Below are 23266 nucleotides of genomic sequence, written 5' to 3'. Positions count from 1 at the left end.
GGATCCCTAACTGAAGACAGAATAGCAATCGCCGAGCTGCACTGCAGGACCGTGCGTAAAACCCCCCTATTACACCATGTGCAACTTCACATTAATATTTACATCAGCACATAAAGCAGGAGGTGTAGACGCTCAGTAGGGACAGGTTTATGTACAACATACCACAACAACGGTGTAACTGGGGTGACAAAAAGCAAAGCCACAAAGCGTGGAATAAAGTACTCTTATAAGTAGCACAATGAGCTCCAGCGTGTCACGTAGAAGGGGCGGCACAGCTTGAAGCCTAATGATTATCGTGCTGGGAATTGATACGTCCCATCACATTACAATCCGAAGAGGGAAGTAAAAGCAATCTCAAATAGAGGACTATTTCTGCTTGTACTGTTCCGTCACACACACACACACACACACACACACACACACACACACACACACACACACACACACACACACACACACACACACACACACACACACACACACACACACACACACACACACACACACACGTAAAAAAACAAAAACACAGCCCCCTTCAGTTCTCCTCGCTTCCTTTTGTTCTCCACCTACGTGTATGTCTTTGTTGTGGGTAAAATATTACATACATTTGTTTTTTAAACCTCTCAAATGTATTCTGACTTCATCCTTCAATAATAATAATAATAATAAAAGACGTTCGACAGTGTACAGTATGTAAATACGTCCTTTTTGTCTATTGTAATAAACAGTTTACTGTATGTACCATGTGGGTATATGAAGCCCTGCTTAATACTTTTTTTTTTTTTACCATTTCAAATTACAAAACCGCAACATACTTTTATATAAAAGGGCTGGTTAAAACCCATATACTTTGTAGAAGGATAAAAACAGTGAGTCTAAATAATGCACGCACTCTAACACCAATGAAAATGTAGCAATAAACATATTTGTGCTGAACAGACATATTTTACCAAGATCAATCACTTGGGCCAATGAACAAGTTGCTGGAATGGTTTAATATTTCAGACTGTTTTCAAGGTTGCTAAGCAGTGAAATCTTACATACATCCAATTCCCCACACGCCTGCTCCATTTGTTACTTGTCCACATGCCATCTAGACCGGTATTGCCAGATTCAGCTACTGTTCTATCAACAGACGTCTGGTATACATCAGACATGCAGCAGAACACAGACACCACTTCTATCAGTACCGAACAAATAATGGTTAGCATATAAAACATGTGAGGGACATGGGCACTGGTAGTTAATGGTTTACAGAGCAAGACGGGCTCCTCTGTCTTCTAAGAAAATATGTGCACATCTCTCAACATTAAAGAATTTAGCAGTGTTCTGTCCTATTAAGGGATAGTAACCAGCATGTACAGCACGCATGCTACATCACTCTCCTGTAGTAACCAGCATGTACAGCACACATGCTACATCACTCTCCCGTAGTAACCAGCATGTACAGCACGCATGCTACATCACTCTCCTGTAGTAACCAGCATGTACAGCACGCATGCTGCATCACTCTCCTGTAGTAACCAGCATGTACAGCACGCATGCTGCATCACTCCCTGTAGTAACCAGCATGTACAGCACGCATGCTGCATCACTTTCCTGTAGTAACCAGCATGTACAGCACACATGCTGCATCACTCTCCTGTAGTAACCAGCATGTACAGCACATATGCTACATCACTCTCCTGTAGTAACCAGCCTGTACAGCACGTATGCTACATCACTCTCCTGTAGTAACCAGCATGTACAGAACATATGCTACATCACTCTCCTGTAGTAACCAGCATGTACAGCACGTATGCTACATCACTCTACTGTAGTAACCAGCATGTACAGAACACATGCTACATCACTCTCCTGTAGTAACCAGCATGTACAGCACGTATGCTACATCACTCTCCTGTAGTAACCAGCATGTACAGAACATATGCTACATCACTCTCCTGTAGTAACCAGCATGTACAGAACATATGCTACATCACTCTCCTGTAGTAACCAGCATGTACAGCACGTATGCTACATCACTCTACTGTAGTAACCAGCATGTACAGAACACATGCTACATCACTCTCCTGTAGTAACCAGCATGTACAGCACGTATGCTACATCACTCTCCTGTAGTAACTAGCATGTACAGAACGTATGCTACATCACTCTCCTGTAGTAACCAGCATGTACAGCACACATGCTGCATCACTCTCCTGTAGTAACCAGCATGTACAGAACACATGCTACATCACTCTCCTGTAGTAACCAGCATGTACAGCACGCATGCTGCATCACTTTCCTGTAGTAACCAGCATGTACAGCACACATGCTACATCACTCTCCTGTAGTAACCAGCATGTACAGCACGCATGCTACATCACTCTCCTGTAGTAACCAGCATGTACAGCACGCATGCTACATCACTCTCCTGTAGTAACCAGCATGTACAGCACGCATGCTGCATCACTCTCCTGTAGTAACCAGCATGTACAGCACACATGCTACATCACTCTCCTGTAGTAACCAGCATGTACAGCACGCATGCTGCATCTCTCCTGTAGTAACCAGCATGCACAGCACGCATGCTGCATGACTCTCCTGTACATATTTAGTAGAGCCATAAATAGCCCCCATCACCATCTCACCCCATTATCATCACCTCACCCTGGCCTCCCCACCCCCCCCATCATCTCACCCAGGCTCCCCATCATCATATCCCACCCATCATCTAACCCTGGCTTCCCATCATCATCCCCCCCCATCATCTCGCCCAGGCTCCCCATCATCATATCCCATCATCTAACCCTGGCTTCCCATCATCATCCCCCCCCCCCATCATCTCACCCTGGCTCCCCATCATCTCACCCAGGCTCCCCATCATATCTCCACCCCCCCATCATCTAACCCTGGCTTCCCATCATCACCCCCCCCATCATCTCACCCTGGCTCCCCATCATCATACCACCCCCCCATCATCATACCACCCCCCCCCATCATCTCACCCTGGCTCCCCATCATCATACCACCCCCCCATCATCTCACCCTGGCTCCCGATCATATCTCCCCCATCATCTCACCCTGGCTCCCCATCATCTTCCCCCCCCCCCCTTTCATCTGACCCTGGCTACCCATCATCATATCCCCCCCCCTTTCATCTCACCCTGGCTCCACCCCACCCCGCCATACCTTACCTTATTTCCTGCAGGACACAGACATCACAGGACCTGTCTCTGGGCTGCTCGGGTGTGGGCTCCGCCCCCGCTGTCCTCTGATTGGCTGTCCTCTCCTCCAGTCAGGACACGACTCACGAGTCCTCCAGGTCACCGTCCATTCCAGCACAGGCTTCCTTCCAGTCGCCCTCGCGCTGCCAGCCCTCCGCCGCAAATTATTCTAATGGTAATACCGGACACCTCCAATTTTATACCGGACAGGCATCGCAATTACCAGCCCGTCCGGGTGAAAACCTGACACCTGGCAACCTTATTCTACGGACACTCGTACTCTTTTCCTGTTCCATGGTATATATTTCTTACATTTATTATGATTTTCCCAAATTTGTGACTATATTACTACATGTCTGGACTTCGTCACCATCCTGTCCAGTATAACTGTAAATATGCATGTATATACATATTCATTTTAAGCACAACTATATACGCTTTGATACATGTGCATATATAAATATCGACATCATTGCGTCATATCATGGTAGGCAGATATTGCAAGTGCATTTAGCATATTCACTTTCTGGTTTATGATGCTTTAGGTAGACTCCAATTACTCTCCACTGGCATTTATCTGCTTTGAAAGAATACTATTTCCTCAGGCACGTGCATTCATGCTGTGAGTCACTAAAGAGTCTATCACCCCAGGCATGCTCATTTTCTTGACTCGATTGTACTCTAGTCCATCACCTCACGCATGCGCATTAGTACTATATGCTCAGTAAGAAATTAATCTACTCAGGCAGGCGCATTTGTGTGATGTGCGTGGACAAGAGGCTAACTACTCGCGCATGCGCATCGGCATGTTCGGCTCTGATTGTAGTCTATTACATCGCGCATGCGCACTAAGTGCGCGTTAAGAGTTTATCCTCTCGTGTACGCGCACTCGAGCGAAGTGCTCGGATATTGGTTTGACTATTCGCGAATGCGCATCATTGCTATTGGAGCTCCATATAGTCTATCTTTTTGCGCATGCTCGTTTAGGTCCCGAATCACGCCACCATGGCAATAGCCTGCCTTTAAATAGCTTTGCTACCATGCTTTATGCAAAGGTCCCTGATGAAGCTCCGTAGCTGGAGGGAAACGTGCGTAGGGCTCGTAATGATGTCATCAGCCTCTGCTATGGAGCTGTGCTAGTTTCCAGTGCTTCGAGTGTTCAGCTTTACCGAGCACTATGATTTATATTCAACAAGCCTTCGTCATTCAGATATTAAAGACAGGAGTATCTGAGAGTATATTTATAGCTTCTTCATGATAGCTCTATTATCTATCTACGTTTCAGCTAATGCTTGATTAGGGTCCGAGTGGTCATGGCAGGCTTGATCCTACTTGTCAGCTGTGATCAGTATTTAGACTTCTCCACCATCTCAGGCTTTATCTGAATTTCTGCCTGGATATAGATACACTAGAGGTGTTTGTTGGCTGATATTTGGGGTTTTTATATATCCGAAATGGAATAGAAGGAGGTTGGAGACCGCACTACCAATGGTGATGCTAAACCAAATATATAAATTGGAGAGGTGCTGAGAATTGGGACCCCAGACGAAGTCTCCCCGGAGACGAAACGCGCGTCGGGTGTTGACGCAACGCATGACGTCATAGGTGCGACCGCAGCGCTAGGCTGCGGCTACTGAGCTCCCATGCACTTATGGTTATAGTGGCAATTCTGCTTCAGGGCATTGAGGGTTAGCTAAACTAAGTTGTGGGCCCCAGGAGGCATCCACTAGCTAGGATCTAGTACCTAGTGGACTGGCTTTGCTGCATGGGTAATTATCCTTTGGGCTCACAACGTGATACAGTGCCAGCTAAGGTGTATGTGGCTTAATGTGGCTTCAACCGGACATTTGAGCAAGCACCTCATGCTGCAGGGTAAGTGAGATTATCATATCTCCACTTACCCCAGTGTCCCTCTGCCCCATCTGTTTTTCCCCTCCCTGTCAGGCTCATTCACCTGTCCCCTGCACCTAACCTTCCTTCCCCCCACGGCTTACATCTATTCAGTGGGGGCTCAACTGAAGGTAATTGTGGATATTTGAGCTCACCACTACCCAGTGGGTTCATACCCATATCACAGGGTTATGCTACTCTGGGGATTAGGATTTGGTGTTATTAACTCCATTAGCCTAGTATAGTACCCCTACCCATTACATTAGGGGGAGCTTCACTGAAGGGGATATTAGTTTGACTTCTTGGGAGCTATTATTTATACCATATATTAGCACTCTGTCACACTCTATGACAGGAGACACGTGTGATACTGTTCCAACCATATTAGGTACGGTATCAATGGTGTCAGATTAGAACCAACGCTAACACCACCCTAACTCCTGTTACTAGTTTTAAATACCTGGGCATATGGTTTGACTCCCACTTAACATTCGGTATGCACATTGATACCCTGACAATCAAGACCTATGCCAAACTAGGGGTACTTTACAGTAACAAATCCTCCCTAAGTCTCCTGGTCAGAAAACGTATCGCACAGCAGATGCTAATGCCAATTATCGACTATGGAGACATAGTATATGGCTCGGCACCTCAAACCCACCTTAGCAAACTTGACACCCTCTACAACTCAATTTGTCGTTTTGTTCTCCAATGCAACTATTACACACATCACTGCGAAATGCTCAAAGAACTAGATTGGTCATCACTCGAGTCTAGGCGCAAAGTTCACCTTTCCTGTCTTGCCTTCAAATTCTTTATGGGCAAGCTACCCAGCTACCTGAACAAGCTCCTCACCCCTACCACATGCAGCACCTATCACCCGAGATCAGACTCCAAAAGACTGTTCATGGTCCCAAGGCTCAACAAAGTATCCGGCCGCTCCTCCTTCTCTTACCGTGCACCCCAAAACTGGAACAACCTACCAGAGTCTCTTACATCCACCACCAGTCTAAATTCTTTCAAATCTAAGGCCGTCACACATTTTAATCTGGTCTGTAACTGTTTCATACGCCCATAATACAAATTATCCTTAACTGTGCATGCAATGTCTTGTATATAATGTATACCCTGCTCATTATGTAACTGTATTTGTAAACATGTATTATTTGTCTTAACTCTGTGCCCAGGACATACTTGAAAACGAGAGGTAACTCTCAATGTATTACTTCCTGGTAAAATATTTTATAAATAAATAAATGGCAGTAGAGCCCAGCACCTATAGGTTTCAACCTTTTTTCCCCTCAGTACACAATAAACATTTATTATTTTCATTTTAGTGGAGGAAGAGTGCTCATGTGAGGATTCTTTCTCTTTATGTATTTGGTTTTATATATCCCTCTACACTCCACTTACACCTTATAGATCTTAAGGCAAAGATTGCTCCTGCTATATCCCCCCCTGTATGGGGGAAGTAAGGGGTGACATGGCTGAATAATATTACTAAGATAACATTGTCTATTGTTATAGTTTGCAGCTCAAACTCCTGGGAACATTTGGAACAAATTATCCCAAACAGGAAAGTGTTGCTATAGAAATCATAGGATGTTTTAAAACTCATTAAAAGGATATTAAGAGTTGAATTAAAAAAAAAAAAAAAAAAAAACAGGTCACTATTACCTAATACAGTATTACAGAATGGATTTGAAAGAAATAAATGAAAATACAAATCAAAAGCTCTTTAGAAATGCAAGTAAATCTTGTACATAACCAAAAGAAATCTAACTAACCAACAGTGGGATTGCACGTGTAAAAATAAGGAAATAAAGAAAGCTGCGTAGCCGATTAGGCATTTTTTGTACAGATTAGAAAACTAAAATTATTCATGTTATCAGGTTGACTTAGGAGGGAAGTTCAACTACAGGAAAGTTAATTTAAGGCACATAACAGCAACAGATAAAAGTACATTTGTGTTTACAGGACACCAAAAATTACCTTTTCATTTTTAGCAGGTTCTTTGAAATTCATTATTGCTCTTCACTTTTTGTTATTTGTTCTGAAAAGGTATTATGATACTGCCATAATCCAAAGAAAAGAAGTGGGAACAGATAAATTGTACGTAGATAATCTTCATGGTATCATAAATCTCTCCATATCATTTGTTAGCAAGGAAGCATTACAAGTTTGAAAAACTATTTAAATATCCTTGTTTAAAAAAGTGCACCGTTTTGAATATGTACTGTACGTACGTATGTATGTCATATACATTTTAAGTTATTGTGGGTGAAAAAGGCATCAAAAAAACTATTTATATATTCCAGGCAAAAGGTGACACATTGTGTGCTCATTGGCATGTCATTTCCCAGAATCCCTTGCTGCAGTGGGAGCACTGTATGCGAGGTGATAATGGTGAAAGGCAGGGTTGCAGACCTGTCTAAGACATGTGAATGTGCTCACAAGTGATATTCTTTATTGACTGTATGTATGTATGTACGTACGTATAATTAGTTTTCTTTGGTTCTCGGTGGGACTACCACTTTACTATGTACTGTTTTTGCATTTAGTTTCTGCAGTCTTGGCTACATTCTCTGTTTATCATCTTTAGAAATTCCCTCCTGCGGCCTGTCAAGAGTGCACACCTCAGTCACTTTTAACCTGCTTCCTGCCTCAGGTCTGGTCGACCATTTATACATTCAGAAAGCAACATCCAGCGGATGGGATTCCATTTAAAGGGGCAATCCCTCCTAGGACCAAAGTGAACTACTTCCAGTGACTTGTGGGTAATTGATCCCTGACAGAAATCGGACACCCGGGAGAAGTTTAATTTCCACTGGCTACTCCCTTTTGTTTTATGTCGCTGTGTGTTCAGCAAGTGCTTGTACAGCCAGTCTCTCCTCTCCCCATCTCCCCTTAACTTTATTGGACAGGGTGAGGATAAGGGTAAGAAAAAACAAACAAAAAACTTGATTGACAAACATCCCCATTCGGAGGTCCCTAAGAAATTCCACTGGCCGACCTGTGTGGTGGGATTGCACCTTTAAGTATGGCTCACATTCCAGACAACTACACCTGTGACATCCTACGATTAGCCACGCGCTTCCCTACCATGGACATTGGATGAGGATTTGTGGCTGAGTTTTGTATTTTGGGGGGCTGTTGTAAAAATGTAAAAAAATCAGAGATATTTTTATTTAATAAACAAATAGTTATGCTTCAACTAATTATGCTTTCTCTACAGACATACTGGTTTACTAGGGAGGGCCATGTTTGTATGTTTGGCATCTTTACTTAAATAACCAACATACAAGGAACCAAATGACCTTGACCCCTCTTCTGTAAATTCATAAAATATGTTGTGTATTCTTTATGGTTTGGGGACTATTTAAAATGTGAGGCTCATGGACTGGTGACCAGGCTAGAGGAAATCTTACACTGCTAATCCAAAAACTAGACAAAACATCTCTTTATGTGGGCATGTGCCACGTGGTTTGGGCTTTCAGTAGCCTTCAGGCTAAATGCATTCCATTCTAACCTGAATGGCTCAGTCAGGTGACCAAATCTAATCCGTGCCATTAAAAAGGAAGCGATACACAAAAGACATGACAGACCTATTGACAGATTGTACTTTTTGGCTTTCATTAGATCTCCAATCCAAACACATGGTTTACAAGAAAAATGCACGGATGAAGAAGCTGCAAAACCAAAAGTTGCCGTGTTAATCCCAAAAGACACAGAACAATATAAACTCCTCTGCAAAGAATACCTTGCAGCCCCCTTCTGGCAGGGCTTTCCCTGTGTGGGGGTCTAGAAAGCATGGTACAGCAATCTGGTATCCTTGTGTTTCCATGTTTGAGTAGTTTTCAGTTCCCCAAAAAATGACACTTTGGGTCTCAATCAGAAAGCTGCAGATATTATGGCGCAATATCACCATCACATTAACAGACCTGTGCACGGCCACTGATTGAGTGCCCCACTGATTTGGGGTCAGTCAGGCTGATTTTTAATATCTATGCTCTCACAGACATTAAAGAGCATTTTCAGTTACATTTGATATCTGAACTACCCAAATCTAAGTGGATTTCAGTCCTTGGAGGTTGACATCTCAGAATTAAAGTAGAAACCCCCATTTAAGAATTGACGTTCTCACCAGTTCGTATTAATGGCACCCACACCTTGTTGCAGACGACAAGCAGCAGCAGCACAGGAGTTAGTCAGCAACTAACATATCTCCATTTAAAAAAAAAAAAAATATCAAAATTGTCAAGATTTTGGAGCAAGATCCCAAAAACTACAAGGCGCAACAATTGTTCCTTTAAAGCCATTGAGAAGTTTCCCAAGACAGCAACGTACAATTTATCATCACTGACCTATCGCTAACGCAAAGTAAAGAGAATTTTGTCTCCCGTACCTTTTTTTTATACCAAGCTAAAGGGAAATATAAATAGCTCTAATAATGGCCTGTCCTGGATTCCCGGGAGCACAGCCCTGACTCCCGTCTCAGTGTCACTGTCTCCTTATTTCCTTCCTCCTCGTACGGCGGTGACTTGGATTCCCGGGCAGCCACATTTATAGGGACCTCCCGGAAAATGTTGTGCAAAAAGAGAGTGGTAGTGTGCTGCGGTAGTGCGAGGATGGGGGCAGGAGGCTCCACCCACACAGCGCAGTGCCGCATGCTGTGTAATCGGTCTCCCAATGCCGAAACCCGTGCAATATGGTCCAAAATCAAGAGCCGTCCGGACACCATTTGTATGTCACAAAAAAGGGACCTGTCTGAGAAAATGAAGACGTCTGGTAATCCAGCTCAAACATAACTTTGGAACAGGGTGCACTGTGAAATAGCGGATCGGAGACAACAAAAATCTAATTGGACAATACCAAATGGGCAAACAGATCACCAACATGTGGCATTCCTACATATAATGCCATTTACAAATCAAATTTAAAAAAAACTACCCCGATTTAAATATTTAAGATGATTGCATATTAGAAAACATGTACTGTCCTTAACACCGGCCCCTTTGCAGATCATAAAATAACCTTACAGTAGGGTGTGTGATTTGTGGCATTAAATGCACTATGAACTTGCCTCCTAGGAGGTTAAAGCTTCTTCATCACTACGGATATCAGCACGGAACTAGTGAATCATATCACTTTTTGTATAACCTCAAGGTTAAAACTGATTTCTACATCCGGAGTAGCACTGCAATGATATCAGGTTTTGCTGAAGTTATTTTTTTTCCTCTGAACCAGAATCACTTCGGAAAAGGTTGACAAACAGCTTCTCACTTTATTCCAGTCAGCAATCCAAGGAAGTTTCCCAATCTGATTACTTTAAGAAACAAACATCCTCACAAGTCAATGCACATTCCTGGTTTCCTCACAGATAGAACCTCCAAGCCAAGACTCCAACGCAATGAGGGGCCTGCTTACATCCAAAATGTGGTTCTAGCCAAGAGTAAATTCTACAAGACCTACAATTAGGCCCATGCGCTCCTAAACCACTTTGCGTCTGCGTGTCTCTCTCTCTAAATATATATATAAATTTATATGTAGCCCTTTTTCTGAACCCTACCAAAGGAACTACTGGTCACTGTACAACACCTGCAGCTCCAGGAGATCTGAGCCTCCGCTAGCTGGGAGCCTGGGGTAACACTCATACACTTACTTAGCGCAGCGCCTCCACTTACCCAGGATCCCCGTGATGTGAGATTCCCCTGGGCAAGAAATACAACAACACACATATATATATGCAACCAGTTTTACTATATGATAATGCACGGAACCTTATCACTCCATATTATAGCAATATAACCTTAACGTGTAACCTTAGTGGCCCGGCCACTCTCATCAGGAGCAACGGCTCCGTCCCCTCACCGCGTGCCCCACACACCGTGTCCATATATATTAAAGTGATGGTATAGGTTCAGTTCTTTAACCACTCGCTCAGTGTTCCTAAAGAGTTTAGCCTAAGGCGGGATCAGCGCCTGATGACCGGTGTTGGTGCACTTGATGTTATAGTACCTTCCGGTCACGGCAGTAACCGGTACCTCTTCGCAAAGGGTCAGATGAATCAGCGGTCTGCCTCCTGGGTCTCAATGTCCAGCCGTCTGGTCCCAGACGACTCGCCAGCAAACCTGCTCCACACGCTTGTCCCTTTGTCCCTAGCTGGTACTCAGTAAGGGTGATGCTCGCTACTACTATAGGCCGTCCCTGCAGCACAGCAACCTTCGGTGACTTCAGGGAATACTCCTAGGGGCCTACGGGGTAGCCTGTCCTATGCAGGTGGGTCACTGACCCCCTGCACCCACTCTACCTCTCCCTTCACCACCCGAGTCCCCTCTGACTAACTTCTCCCTAACCTCTGCAGCAAACGCACTGCACTCACACTGAACCTGCAGCATCCCACTGCACTCACACGGAACCTGCAGCAACCCACTGCACTCACCCCGTACCGGCAGCAACCGCACTGCACTGAACCGGTACCTGCAGCTACACTGCACTGCACACACACACTGTGCCTATTTGTCAGCTCACACAGCACTGACAGCTGTGACACTGACAAGACTGCACACTCGCACCTAAGGGCAGGGTCCCTAACCTAGAGGCCGTCCCTCAGTACTTACCCCCTACCCTGGAGGGGATTGGGGCCTGCCTGGGATCTGGGGAATCTTACCTGGTGTAGGAGCCACTTGCTCCCTACACCCTTCCTTCTCCTTCCTGCTCCCAGCTCCAACTCCCGTGCTCCAAAGCCCACGAAATGTATCTATCTGCCTGTCTGAGAATCCTGGGCCCTCATTGGCCACTTGGGGACACCTGGGGTGCGGGGCCCTAAGCCTCATGGGAGTTGTAGTCCCGTGGAGGTCTCTGTACCATTGGGGCCGTGTGCGCGCTTGCCCTGCGCATGCGCGAGTCCCTACTGGCTCCTGTGAGCCTTCTGCGCATGCGTGATCACTGCGCATGCGCGAGCACTTGTAATGGCGGCCCCCGCTAGCCGGGTGCGCCGCCGGGACCTCGGAGCACTCCCTGCTCCGGCCCCCACCTTTGTGTTGTGTCGGCGGGTCCGTCGCTGCCTCCGGCGGCACCCGCGATTGGTCGGCCCGCCACAGAGGGGGTCCCTGGAGGCAAATCAAGACCGGGGCCACACACACACACACACACACACACACACACACACACACACGAGAGAGAGGCAAAGTGGTTTATATATATTTTTAAAACCTTTTAGACGGTTAGAGACACCGGTAACATTATAGACGAGTTGTAAGTGTGTTCCTTCATGGAAATAACGAAAGATTTTGAATAGGGTGGATAATGTAAGAGGGCTAGACATAATGAAGACATAAGTCATGGCCCAATTAGATAATGAAATGCCATTTGCGTTGAACAGAAATGTTTTAACACCTTCAGTGGTAACAGGGTCAGCAATGCAATGCTCTAAATTGTATTGGCAGACCATCTAGCACTGAAGGGGTTAAAGCCATTACATTGAGAATGCTGTGCACATCTGCCCTTGTTTGGTGGGGTTCAACCTGCAGCCCACCAGCTGCTAGCAGACCCTAGGGTAGGGGATCAATCTCTGACACCTTCAGTTCACGAAGCATGTTATATTATGACTAATGTTTGGCGCACATGTTGGAATAATGTATATCATTTGGGCCATATTTACTAACCTAGAAAGAAGCCCTGCGATGCCTAAGTGCCGGAAGACAGAATACACACCCATCCCATTCACTTGAATGGGCCATAAAGCTGTCGGCTGGTGCCAGATTAATGCCACAGCATTGCTTAGTAAATATGGGCCTTAATGTTTTGTCTTTATATTGAGATTTCGTATTTTGACTTTTATTTGTGATAATGCAGCACACATGCAGTTTCACGGTAAGTATGGCCCCTTACTAGGTTAGGTTAACGAACACCAATGTACTGTAGGAGAGGCGTGGGCACCACAAATAATATGTGTGTGTGTATATTACACAAACACACACGAAGACCACCTTGGTACTGTTGTCATTGTTTTACCACCATTTTTGGGACATACCAGAACAGGAGGAGTAAGTAAGGAGGAGTAAAATAATGAATACAATCTTAGAATAGGGACAGATTAAAAGAACCAAAGAATTGATCAATAAAAAAAAACAAAAACAAAAAACATCAAGCTGTGATTTTTTTTAAATGGGAAGATTGAACTTGAACACAAATATTGCACTAGTCTATTTCTCAATAAAATACATACACTTAATGGCAGAATTCTTTTTTGTTTTTTATATTAAAATTAGGTTACGTTCTGTCCCCTATAACCGCTGTGTAGAGTATTAAACCAACGTACATTGCGGAAAGGAGAAAGTCAAAACCCTTTTTTTAATTTTTTTTTATTATTATAACAAATTATCCCCTTGGAATGGTTTCCAAAGCAGCATATCGTTTATAATTATGTAACCTAGATGTGAAAGTGTGGCAAGCTCACCTAATCTGTACAGTCATTTTTTAACTTGACAATAAATAGCCTGACCCTATTAAGCATGAATGATTGACTACTTAAAAAAAAAAGTCACACTAATGCAAATGATATTTTTTAAACTCTGAAAATGTTACTTTTTTAATTTTGTTTTCATTTCAATGGGTATTAGAAATAAGGGGGCGACGGTCAATTGTGCTCTTCCGCAATGATAAGGTAATGAGATTCAGCAGGGCCATCTGACGATGTTTTCATTAATTACAAAAGGGCATAGAATAAGGAAAGACAAGGAACAAATACACAGGAAAATATGTCTGAAATAAAAGGTTAAAGTGCGTAGAAGAATTTCAGGATTTTTTTGAAAAATGACTAATATTCAAAAATTCTTATGTGCATCAAAGTTTTTAACGGCAATCAGTCAACAAAACAGATCACTGTGATGACCTCAGTGTAATATGCTGAAGGTCACCTTGGCCACAGGCACCAATAATTCCTATTACAACACTGGCCATTTTTTCAGTTTCTGGCTTGAAACTATAAAACTATTTAGACAGGAAGGATTTGGGAAGGACTGCCGTTTGTGCGTTATAATAAACAACAGCCGGTAATCCTTCGTACCCATGGAAAAGGACCTACTTCAGAAAAATAAATATATACAAAAGAGGAAACCTCCTATACATTCAACTGACCGTGCTCTATTGTTAATTAATTGAAAACAGCCTGAAACAACATGAACAGCGGGGGGTCATGCCCAATCTGTTACGGGACTTTCCAGCAGAGTAGAAATTAAATATTGTTTCAATTCTCCTTTGACAAACGAGTTCACAACAATAATACAAAAGTAGAAGTTAAAGTTCATTTTGGGAAGTGACGGTAACTTCCTAATTGCCGGCTAGACAATAAGTGCATAACATTCACAATACCTAAAGCGCTTAACAAATATCTACTTTAAAAAAAAAGCAGCTGCGTTAGAAAGCTAGCAAGGCATGTTACTGGATGTAAAGCAGTATGCCTCTAGATCAGTGTTTCCCAACCTGGGTTCCGTGGCACACTGCGGTTCTTTGGGTTTCAAATGGGTGTCGCGGGATTTCCCGGATTTCCCAGAGCAGGGCAGTTTCCTCTATCCTGATTGGCTGCTGCTGGGTAATCGGCAGCCAATCAGGAGGTGTCAGGAGCCTGAGGGGTGTGGCCAAGCAGAGGAAGCAGCATGGGCAGTAGAGGGGTGAGGCTGTGTGCGTTTGTCTCTGTCTTGTGTGCATTTCTGTGAATTTCTGCTCCTGAAACTCTGTGTCCCTTCTGACTCTCTTTCTTTCTCCTATGAGTCTCTCTGTCCTGTGTTTTCTGTGACCCTGTCCTTTTGTAGAGGTGCCCAGAGGAAAAAAAAAAAAAAAAGGTTGAAAACCACTGCTTTAGATAGTAGTTCGGGGATGTCAAATCTTAGACCAAAATCTGTGAGATTTGAGGGTTGTTGGCCAATAATTGGCATTTAATGGAAATATACTAAAACTCATATAGCCCCGTATCCCTCAGGGGATTGTCACATGCTGCGGCTTAGTCAATAGGGCGGCTGCATTTGCAATTAAGGCCTTTTCAGTGCAAGGGAGCCTGCGCTGGCAGTTCTGAATAGGGACAAGTAAGAGAGGCTGCAGTTACATGTTGCTAGGCAACCAGTAAAGCTGTGAGAGATGACAGTTTAGACAGCTTTTAAAAAGAGTGGCAGTTGGAGCTGGGAGCTGGGAGAGTTAGGGTGTGTGTGCAGGGAGCAGTAGCCCCTAGCACTAGGCCTAGTTACCCCCAGAGGTCCCAGATAAGTTACCATTCCCCAGTTTGTGGTTGCTTCAGGGACAGGCCCTACGTAAGGAGATCTGCCCCTTTAGCTATTTGGTTAAGTTAGGACACCCTCAGTGTTGAGCAGCCTGATTGTTGGGTCTGGGCTCAGACCCCTCAGTTACATAGAGACTATCTTCGTGGAGGCCCAGCCAAGCAGTGACTGTGGCCTGCCGGCTACAGGCGGATCCCCGTCAAGGTACAGACGGTGTGGAGCTGTGGTGATATTACCCACGCTGGAAGTCACCCCACGCGTAGGAGGACATCACGTCGGATCAGACGGATCCATACCGGTTGTATAGCGGTACCCGCGGGCCGGAGCCCCGGGCAGGTATCTATAAATAGTGCACCAACACGTCCAGGGATAGCGCTATCTCCATCACACGTGGGTGGGTTTGGACATAAGGTACTCTGGGGAATACTTATGTTGATGTGTGCACCCGGTGCACTTCTATGTGTACGGCTATATGCATTATTCTGTGTGGTACAGGTACCGAAGTTATTAGTATTAGCAATAGTAAACAGTTATTAGCATATACTGTGTGAGTGTCTTATTATTGTGGTTCCTGTAAGAGGACCATCCCACTCAGGTGGGAACCCTTACAGGTGGAGGCGCTGTGTACGACGAATCAGGTAACCCCAGGCTCCCAGTGGCAGAGGTTCAGGTCTTCTGTGAGCCTATCAGGTAACGCACCACACCAGGTAACATAAGTGTAGATTTCCCCACATGGTCCCCATCTGCGATAGGGGGGGGGGGGAAAGGTGTTACACTCAAAATAAATTATTGAGATGCAGATGCTAAAAAAAAATAATGAGTAGGGCACAGAAAATGATTGAGAATGGACCTGTTTGGTGGTTACTTTGGAGGTTGCTTACCGTGCTTTTGATCAAATCTCCATGCCGGGACATGTGCATTATGTTTCAGGTTGCTGTGTGTTGGCAGAGGTACAGTCACATAGATGGGGCCATTGACTGGTATGTCGGTCCCATCACTGTTGAGCAAATGGACGCTGACAGCAGTAACTGGGGTGAGATCAAACCTGCTGTTATTTCCTATGACATTCAGAGAACAACAATTAGCACACAATGCGCAAGGAGCTAGTGTTGAAAGCATACATTCCCTGTGATTATGTATTGGGACATTTTGCACCACCAAATCTTCTATCAAAGTATCAACATTTCTTGACAGTATGTTCTGTGATCAACAAATTGTTAATTTTTTCCCTTAAAACATTTTTTCCTTGTTCTTAATTTAAGTGGCATCAAGGTTACCATAGAAACCTGTTGGTTGGCAATGGGTGATTTAAAAACACATTTCATTTTCAAACCGATTAATCTTATTTGCCAGAAAGACATGCAACATAAACAAAGAGCCTTACATAGTTACATGGCAGAACAGGTAGGGAAAAGACACAGGTCTATCAGTTCAATCCATGTTACAATTTAGACAGATGCTTATCCTACATTTGTATTTACAGTATATTGATCCAGAGGAAGGTCAAACAGAACCTCCCAATGAAACATTTTCCAATCATGTCTCATAAGGGCAAAAAGAAATTACTTCAAATAATGGCAAATCCGATTTCTCACCGGATCAATATCCTTCCCATGTTTACTTATTTGGTATATCCCTGTATACCTTTCCTATCTTTTAAAAAAGTTTTATTTTTAGATATCTATTGTATCTGCTATCACAGTCTCCATGGGTAATGAATTCCACATTGTAACTGCCCTTCCTGTAAAGAACCATTTCCTTTGTTGCTGGTGAAACCTCCTTTCCTCCAATGTTACGGGATGACCCTGTGTTTGTACTGCCCATGGGATGAATAGTTCTTTTGAAGGTACCTTGTATTGACCTGGAATATATTTGTAAATACAGTGATCATATCCCTTCTTAAACACCTCTTTGCTAATGTAAACAGATCTAATTCAGCTAGTCTTTCATCAAAAAAGTCAGACCTTCCATTCCCTTTATTAATTTGGTGGCTCTTCTCTGTATGTTTTCTAATTTCATCATGTACCCCATGTTCAAGGTGTGGTCTTACTAAGGAGTTATACAGCAGCAACATTATGCGCTCATCCATACCCTGTTTTAGGCAAGAAAATATCCTACTAGCCTTTGAAGCTACTATGACATTGAGCACTATTGCCAAGCCCAACGTCTACATTACTTCTAAATCCTGCACCTTCAATGATTGACCCAATTAGAAATTACATCCTGCTCTGATTTTACTACATTCCATAATTTAGAGTCATCAGCAAAGACAGAGACTTTGCACTCTATGTCAACCTCAAGATCATTAATAAACAAGTTAAAAAGCAGTGGCCGAGTACCGAACCTTGAGGTACTCCACTTACAACTTCAGTCCAACCTGAAAAGGTTCCATTTATGAATCTCTACTGTCCATCCTTCAACCAGTTTTTTGTATGATACTAGTGGGACCGCTGTTCTGAAGACACTTAAAATAGAAATTCTGCCAACCTTCTGGCGATGGAAGGAAAACGTCCCTAATTCAGCAACATCTATCAGCAGAACGTTCAGCCATTTTGGATTACTTTAAATTAAATTACCTTCATAGCCAGGGGGTATTTTCTAGATGTCAACATTACTGCTTTAGAGTTATATGAAAAGAAGAGAGAAAATACTCAAATTATTTTGTAACCCGTCTTTATTTCCCTAGATGTATTAGTATATAGATACTAAGGCGGGGGGGGGGGAGGAGGGGGCTGAGTCCACCTCCCCTGTACAGCCAGTGAGAAACCAGGCTGGGGTCAGACAACCTAGTGGGAAACATATCTTTTGAATAACAATAGGAACACAAATCACACAATGGCCCTCAGAATTGGAGTAACATGAACAATACATATGGCAGTCACACAGAGAATAGTATGTACCCCGCTATGCAATTGACCCACATTGTCTCTTGCTTAGTCCCAGTGACGCAGATGCTAACTAATGGGCCACTGTTGGTACCTGAACAGTGTTGGAGCTTGTGTGGAAGTATAGGTGTGTGAATAGGTGCAGGCCTGTTACTTCACAAAGAATGGCAGTAGATGAAAAGGATACTGAAGTGCCGGTGGGGCGATCCCCTGGATGTGCTTCCACTTGATCTACTCACAGCTTCGGAAACCCCAGCGTACACAAGTCCCCTTTAATCAGATGATGTACTTCTCCTTGATCGTACCTGCTATCTCCATGCCGTGCTGTTCTTCCAGACTAGGAAGGCTCTGCTACTGTGCTGTATCACTGTCAGGATCCTCATGACAGGTTCTCTTCTCTCTCTTTCCACATGTCTCGCTCTTACTCACATGCACCTCTCTCCCTAGCTCTCTCCTCACCCTCCTTCCATAAAGTCAGCCTTCTTGGTATCCTATGATCTCAGTTCTTTCCTTGGTTTACAGTCATTGGTCGGAGGGCATGTCCATCAATATAATTGTGTGTTCGTATGGGTTTGGGTGAAGTAGATCTATATATCTACCTATGACATGTGCACTCGCTGATATATGCCATGATTTATTTTGTTATGGTGTATGTATATATGTCTTTTCTTTTTTTATATAGCGCCATTAATGTACACAGTGCTTCACAGTAGTAATACATGTGACAATCATATAAATAACAAATAATACACATAACAGGTGATGGGAATAAGTGCTTCAGACATACTGTAAAAGTAACATTGCGGAAGAGGCGTCCCTGCTCCGAAGAGCTAACAATCTAATTCGTAGGTAGGAAAAACGTACAGACACAGTAGGAGGGAGTTCTGGTAAGTGCGTCTGCAGGGGGCCAAGCTTTATGCATCATGTGTATAGTATTAGCCACAGTGCTATTCATAAGCTTCTTTAAGCAAGTGTGTCTTAAGGTGGGTCGAGAGCGTGCTAGTCTGATATTGAGGGGAAGGGCATTCCAGAGGTGTGGGGCAGTCAGTGAGAAGGGTTTAAGGAGGGAGAGGGCTTTAGATACAAAGGGGGTAGAGAGAAGACATCCTTGAGGTGTGCTTAAAGACAACCGGATATTTGTTATATTTATACATATTCAGCAAAACAAGCCCCTTTCATTTTTTGGTATAACTTGCAGAAAAATCCCTCAATTTTCATGAAAATTTTACCAATTGTAGGTCTGTCACAATAGATTACTACATTTAAGAACAATTTGATAATCTAATAAATATTCTTTGGAATTGGCGACAGCAATAGTTCATAAATGTTCATAGTTACAAAAGGGAGCTTTACGAAGACCATAAAACACGTTATAAAGTGCTTGAGACAGAGCAAGAATTATGGTTCAAAACGCTTACACAAAATGTTTCCTGATAAAGGACTGAAAAAAAAACGAATTTGTATTGTTCAGGAGTGGGAGCAGCTGGATCAACGCGTTTTCGATTATGCAGACAGCGGCGTTTTAGTCTTCGGTGTTCGTTTCAACAGGAGGACATTTTGAACACACACTGTATAGTAATCTTAGTGTTGCATATTAGATTACAACAGTTTAACACATTTACGAGCTACGAAGAAAAACTCCTATTTCTCACTTAATGAGCATAAACCTTCTGCAGTCTTCTGGTACTTGTTATCATAATACAGTGATATCAATTTAGTCAACATCAGTTGATTGTCCATATTGTGCTTCTTTTATAGTGTCATATAACAGACCTACAATTGTGCAAATGTTCATAGGGAATGAGAAATATATAAAATACGATGAAAAACAAAAAGGGGTTCCCTTTTTTCCTGAACTGGAAAACGGCATGGTAGGAGTACTGCATATTATTGGGAGCCTGTCTGTGTGCCTGTGTGTGTCTCTATATATGTAGGAGTACTGCATATTATTGGGAGCCACGCTCACATCGCGTTGTAAGCGGACTCGCGTTGTAACGGGGTTGAGCTCTCTCTCCTTCTCTCTCTATAGAGAGAGAGAGAGATAGATATTTACAGCTCAGCCCCGTTACAACGCAAATCCGCTTATAACGCGATGTGAGCGTGGCTCCCAATAATATGCAGTTCTCCTACCATGCCGTTTTCTAGCCTCTCCTGTGCCCTGCTGGGGTGACCAGAGCTTGTCATGTGTCGTCTCCTCCTCCCCCCGGTGACAGCACGTGACGTCTCCCCTCTGTTCAGGGGGATCACAGACACACATCTCTAAGGGAGCAGGCTCTGATTTTCCTCCCTCTCCCTGTGAGCCGGAAGAGGAGAGAGCTGCGGGTGGATGGATAGAGAGATGGATAGAGGGAATATACACACAGGGCTACTTGCCCAGAGTGCATAATGCCGCTTTCGAGTAGTCTTTACCTGTGGTGGCATCTCCCGGCACTCTTCTCCTTCAAATTTCAGTGTTTCCACTGCAGCTCCTTTCAAAATGGCCACACGGCATCATTAGACATTTATATATTATACCACACCATGCAGGAATTGAACCATTGATAGTTTCATATACCTGCTCCGCACTGCTCTAAGCACTACACCACAGTGTGGATGGAAAGTTATCCTGTTTAAACAACCCTATGGTTGTTTGGATGGTGTATTTTAATTGGGTGATTGACTGCACAGTGCATGTTAAGGTTGTTTAAAGAGTTACAATCATCACACCACCCTGTGGTGTAGCAGTTAGAGAACTGCCCTATCATATGAAGCATCAGGGGTTCAATTCCCACATGGTGTATTATATAAAGTTTATGAAAAGGGCCATGGGATGCCGGGAAGAAGCAGGAGCTTCTGTGGAGCAACACTGTGTGTGGTTTGGTTGCTGCACTTGTCCTGGTGTGTGCCTTGCGCTTCTCCTCGTGTTGTTGCCATGCACCAGTGCAAAGCGGACGGAGCCCTGGAGAAGGAATCCCGACACCCATGGCAGGTGGGAGGGAGATGGACGTGGCTATATTACAGGTCTCAATACTAACAAGTCCTAATTGCAAAGTGTATAACCTGCAGGCTGGAGGTGCTTTGACAGAACTATTTTGGGCTACGGAATAATGTAAACGGTGCAGCAATGTGATAGCTATGTGAAGGTGCGGTAATGGTACAGAAGTGCTGTGTGTGTTCAGGGATCAATACCAGGAAAGCAGCAAAGCTGTATGTTAGGATTGTCGTGCAGTTTTAGTCAGCATAATTGGTGATTTCCTTTTTGTTTCTGCGGGCAAAAATAAATAAATGGCCGGGGCTTAGATGGGCGAGTAGCTTTTTGGGTAATTTGTCAAGGTATGTATACACACACACACACAAACATTATTTATATATAGAGTGTGTGTGAGATCAGGATAAAAAAAAATTGTTGGGGGAGTGTGTGTAGGTGTACATACACAGGAATTTTTTATCTTGACAAGTGGTGTCACACACACACACACACACACACACACACACACACACACACACACACACACACACACACACACACACACACACACACACACACGCTGCAGTTGGAATAAAGCCTATACATTTTAAACAAATGAAACAGGAATATGGGAAACCACGCAGTCAAATTGTCTGTTTGTAGATGGTACTCCACTCAATTCTGCATGTCACGTGCAAATGTGTTGTGTTTCTAAATGTGTTTGTTTGTAAATGTTACAGAAAATTAAAGTGTAAGTGACGCATACTCTTTGAGAACTACTTTTGAACCACTTCCACCCCCACACACTTATCAAGGAAAAAAGACGACTTGGCAAACCTGGACAGCATTAAAACGTCACCACAATGTGGCGCTAGGTTGGCAATACTAAACACAATGCAACTGTATACTCTTGAATCATTTCAACCAATTACCTGTCGCGTTGCCATCTGAACCTTGCAAATAGGGAAAGCTATCCACTTCCCACGGAGAACTGGCAGCCGTTAGAAAAGCAGTGAGGTCCTTATAAGTGGAGTTCCCGGGCAGGCTCAGTGCTCTCCTCTGAAAGTGAACTCGAGGCTGTAACCGTGAACCTGTTAAAAAAATAATAATAATAATAATCCAGGTTACCGTAGCATGTACTGTATATCCAAGCAATGGCAATGCAACACATGATGCAAACTATGTGAGAAATAAACTTTACAACACATTTCATGATGCAAACTAGAATGAGGCTGTCTTCTAATTATGTGGGAAATAAACCTTACAGCACATTTTAAAAGAACACATTGGATTACTCCTTTAGGTGATGCATTAGCATACAGAACCCAGGAGGAGAATATCCAATGGATTCATCAGACAAGCAACAATGCTGGAACATTGACAGCAACGTTTGCAACACATTGCTGCAACATGCAAGTACTTCTATCTATATATAAAGTGTTAGGGAAAAAAATACCCTGGCTATTCTGAAGCTAAAAATTAAAGAAAGGGCTGAGTGGTAAAGAGAAAATTGATTGAGAGAAACAGACCCTGTTGAGCACTCACTCCTTAAACCCTTTGCTCCCTATGGGACCAGTGTCACAGGAGAGCGGGGCTTTTAACACCTAAATACCGGGAGCATATCAATGAGCAAAACCAAGGAGTAAAATAAATTGCATTTATTCCTTAGAAACAGACACACACACAATGAATTACAATATGCAGAAGAAACACACACTTACTAGAGGTCTGGGCTACAAAACTAATCTTTCCTAGTCCAAATAGCGCAGAAAGCAAAGTCTTTACAAGTCCTTTCAATGACCGGGGATGTACCCGCAAAAGTCCTGGAACTCAACAGTTCCTGACGCCGCCGCTCTTTCTGGAGGTGCTGAAATCCCTTGACCGGGAGTGGGTACCAAACATCCCGGTACTCTTTTCGGCTTGTAGTTCCCACCGAGACCGCTACGTCTCTTTTCAGAACTTGGCCCCAGAAAAGCGGGACTTAGAAAATGTCTTGCCTTGATATTTCCGAAGCTGGCTCACGTCTATTTCTCTCAGAGCATCTTTTGGTAAGTTCAAACC

At 43.6% G+C, this 23266-nt stretch overlaps 1 protein-coding gene across 2 annotated transcripts in view; it reads right to left on the bottom strand.

Moving 5' to 3' along the window:
* FAM171A1 (family with sequence similarity 171 member A1) overlaps positions 1–23266 on the bottom strand; it is a 113168-nt gene that overhangs the window by 14320 nt on the left and 75582 nt on the right. The window contains exons 4-5 of one of the 2 annotated variants that reach the window (XM_075587423.1): positions 22138–22296; positions 16255–16401 (exon numbers count right to left, since the gene is read on the bottom strand). In XM_075587423.1, coding sequence (XP_075443538.1) covers positions 16255–16401; positions 22138–22296 — 306 coding nt within the window. Of the gene's footprint in view, positions 1–16254; positions 16432–22137; positions 22297–23266 lie in introns of both variants that reach the window. The other variant, XM_075587422.1, reaches the window with a different exon arrangement.

The sequence above is a fragment of the Ascaphus truei genome, chromosome 2, assembly GCF_040206685.1.
Source record: "Ascaphus truei isolate aAscTru1 chromosome 2, aAscTru1.hap1, whole genome shotgun sequence".
In the NCBI taxonomy this organism is placed as follows: Eukaryota; Metazoa; Chordata; class Amphibia; order Anura; family Ascaphidae; genus Ascaphus; species Ascaphus truei.
Note: the sequence above shows the minus strand (reverse complement) of the source record. Positions and strands in the feature narration are given on the sequence as shown.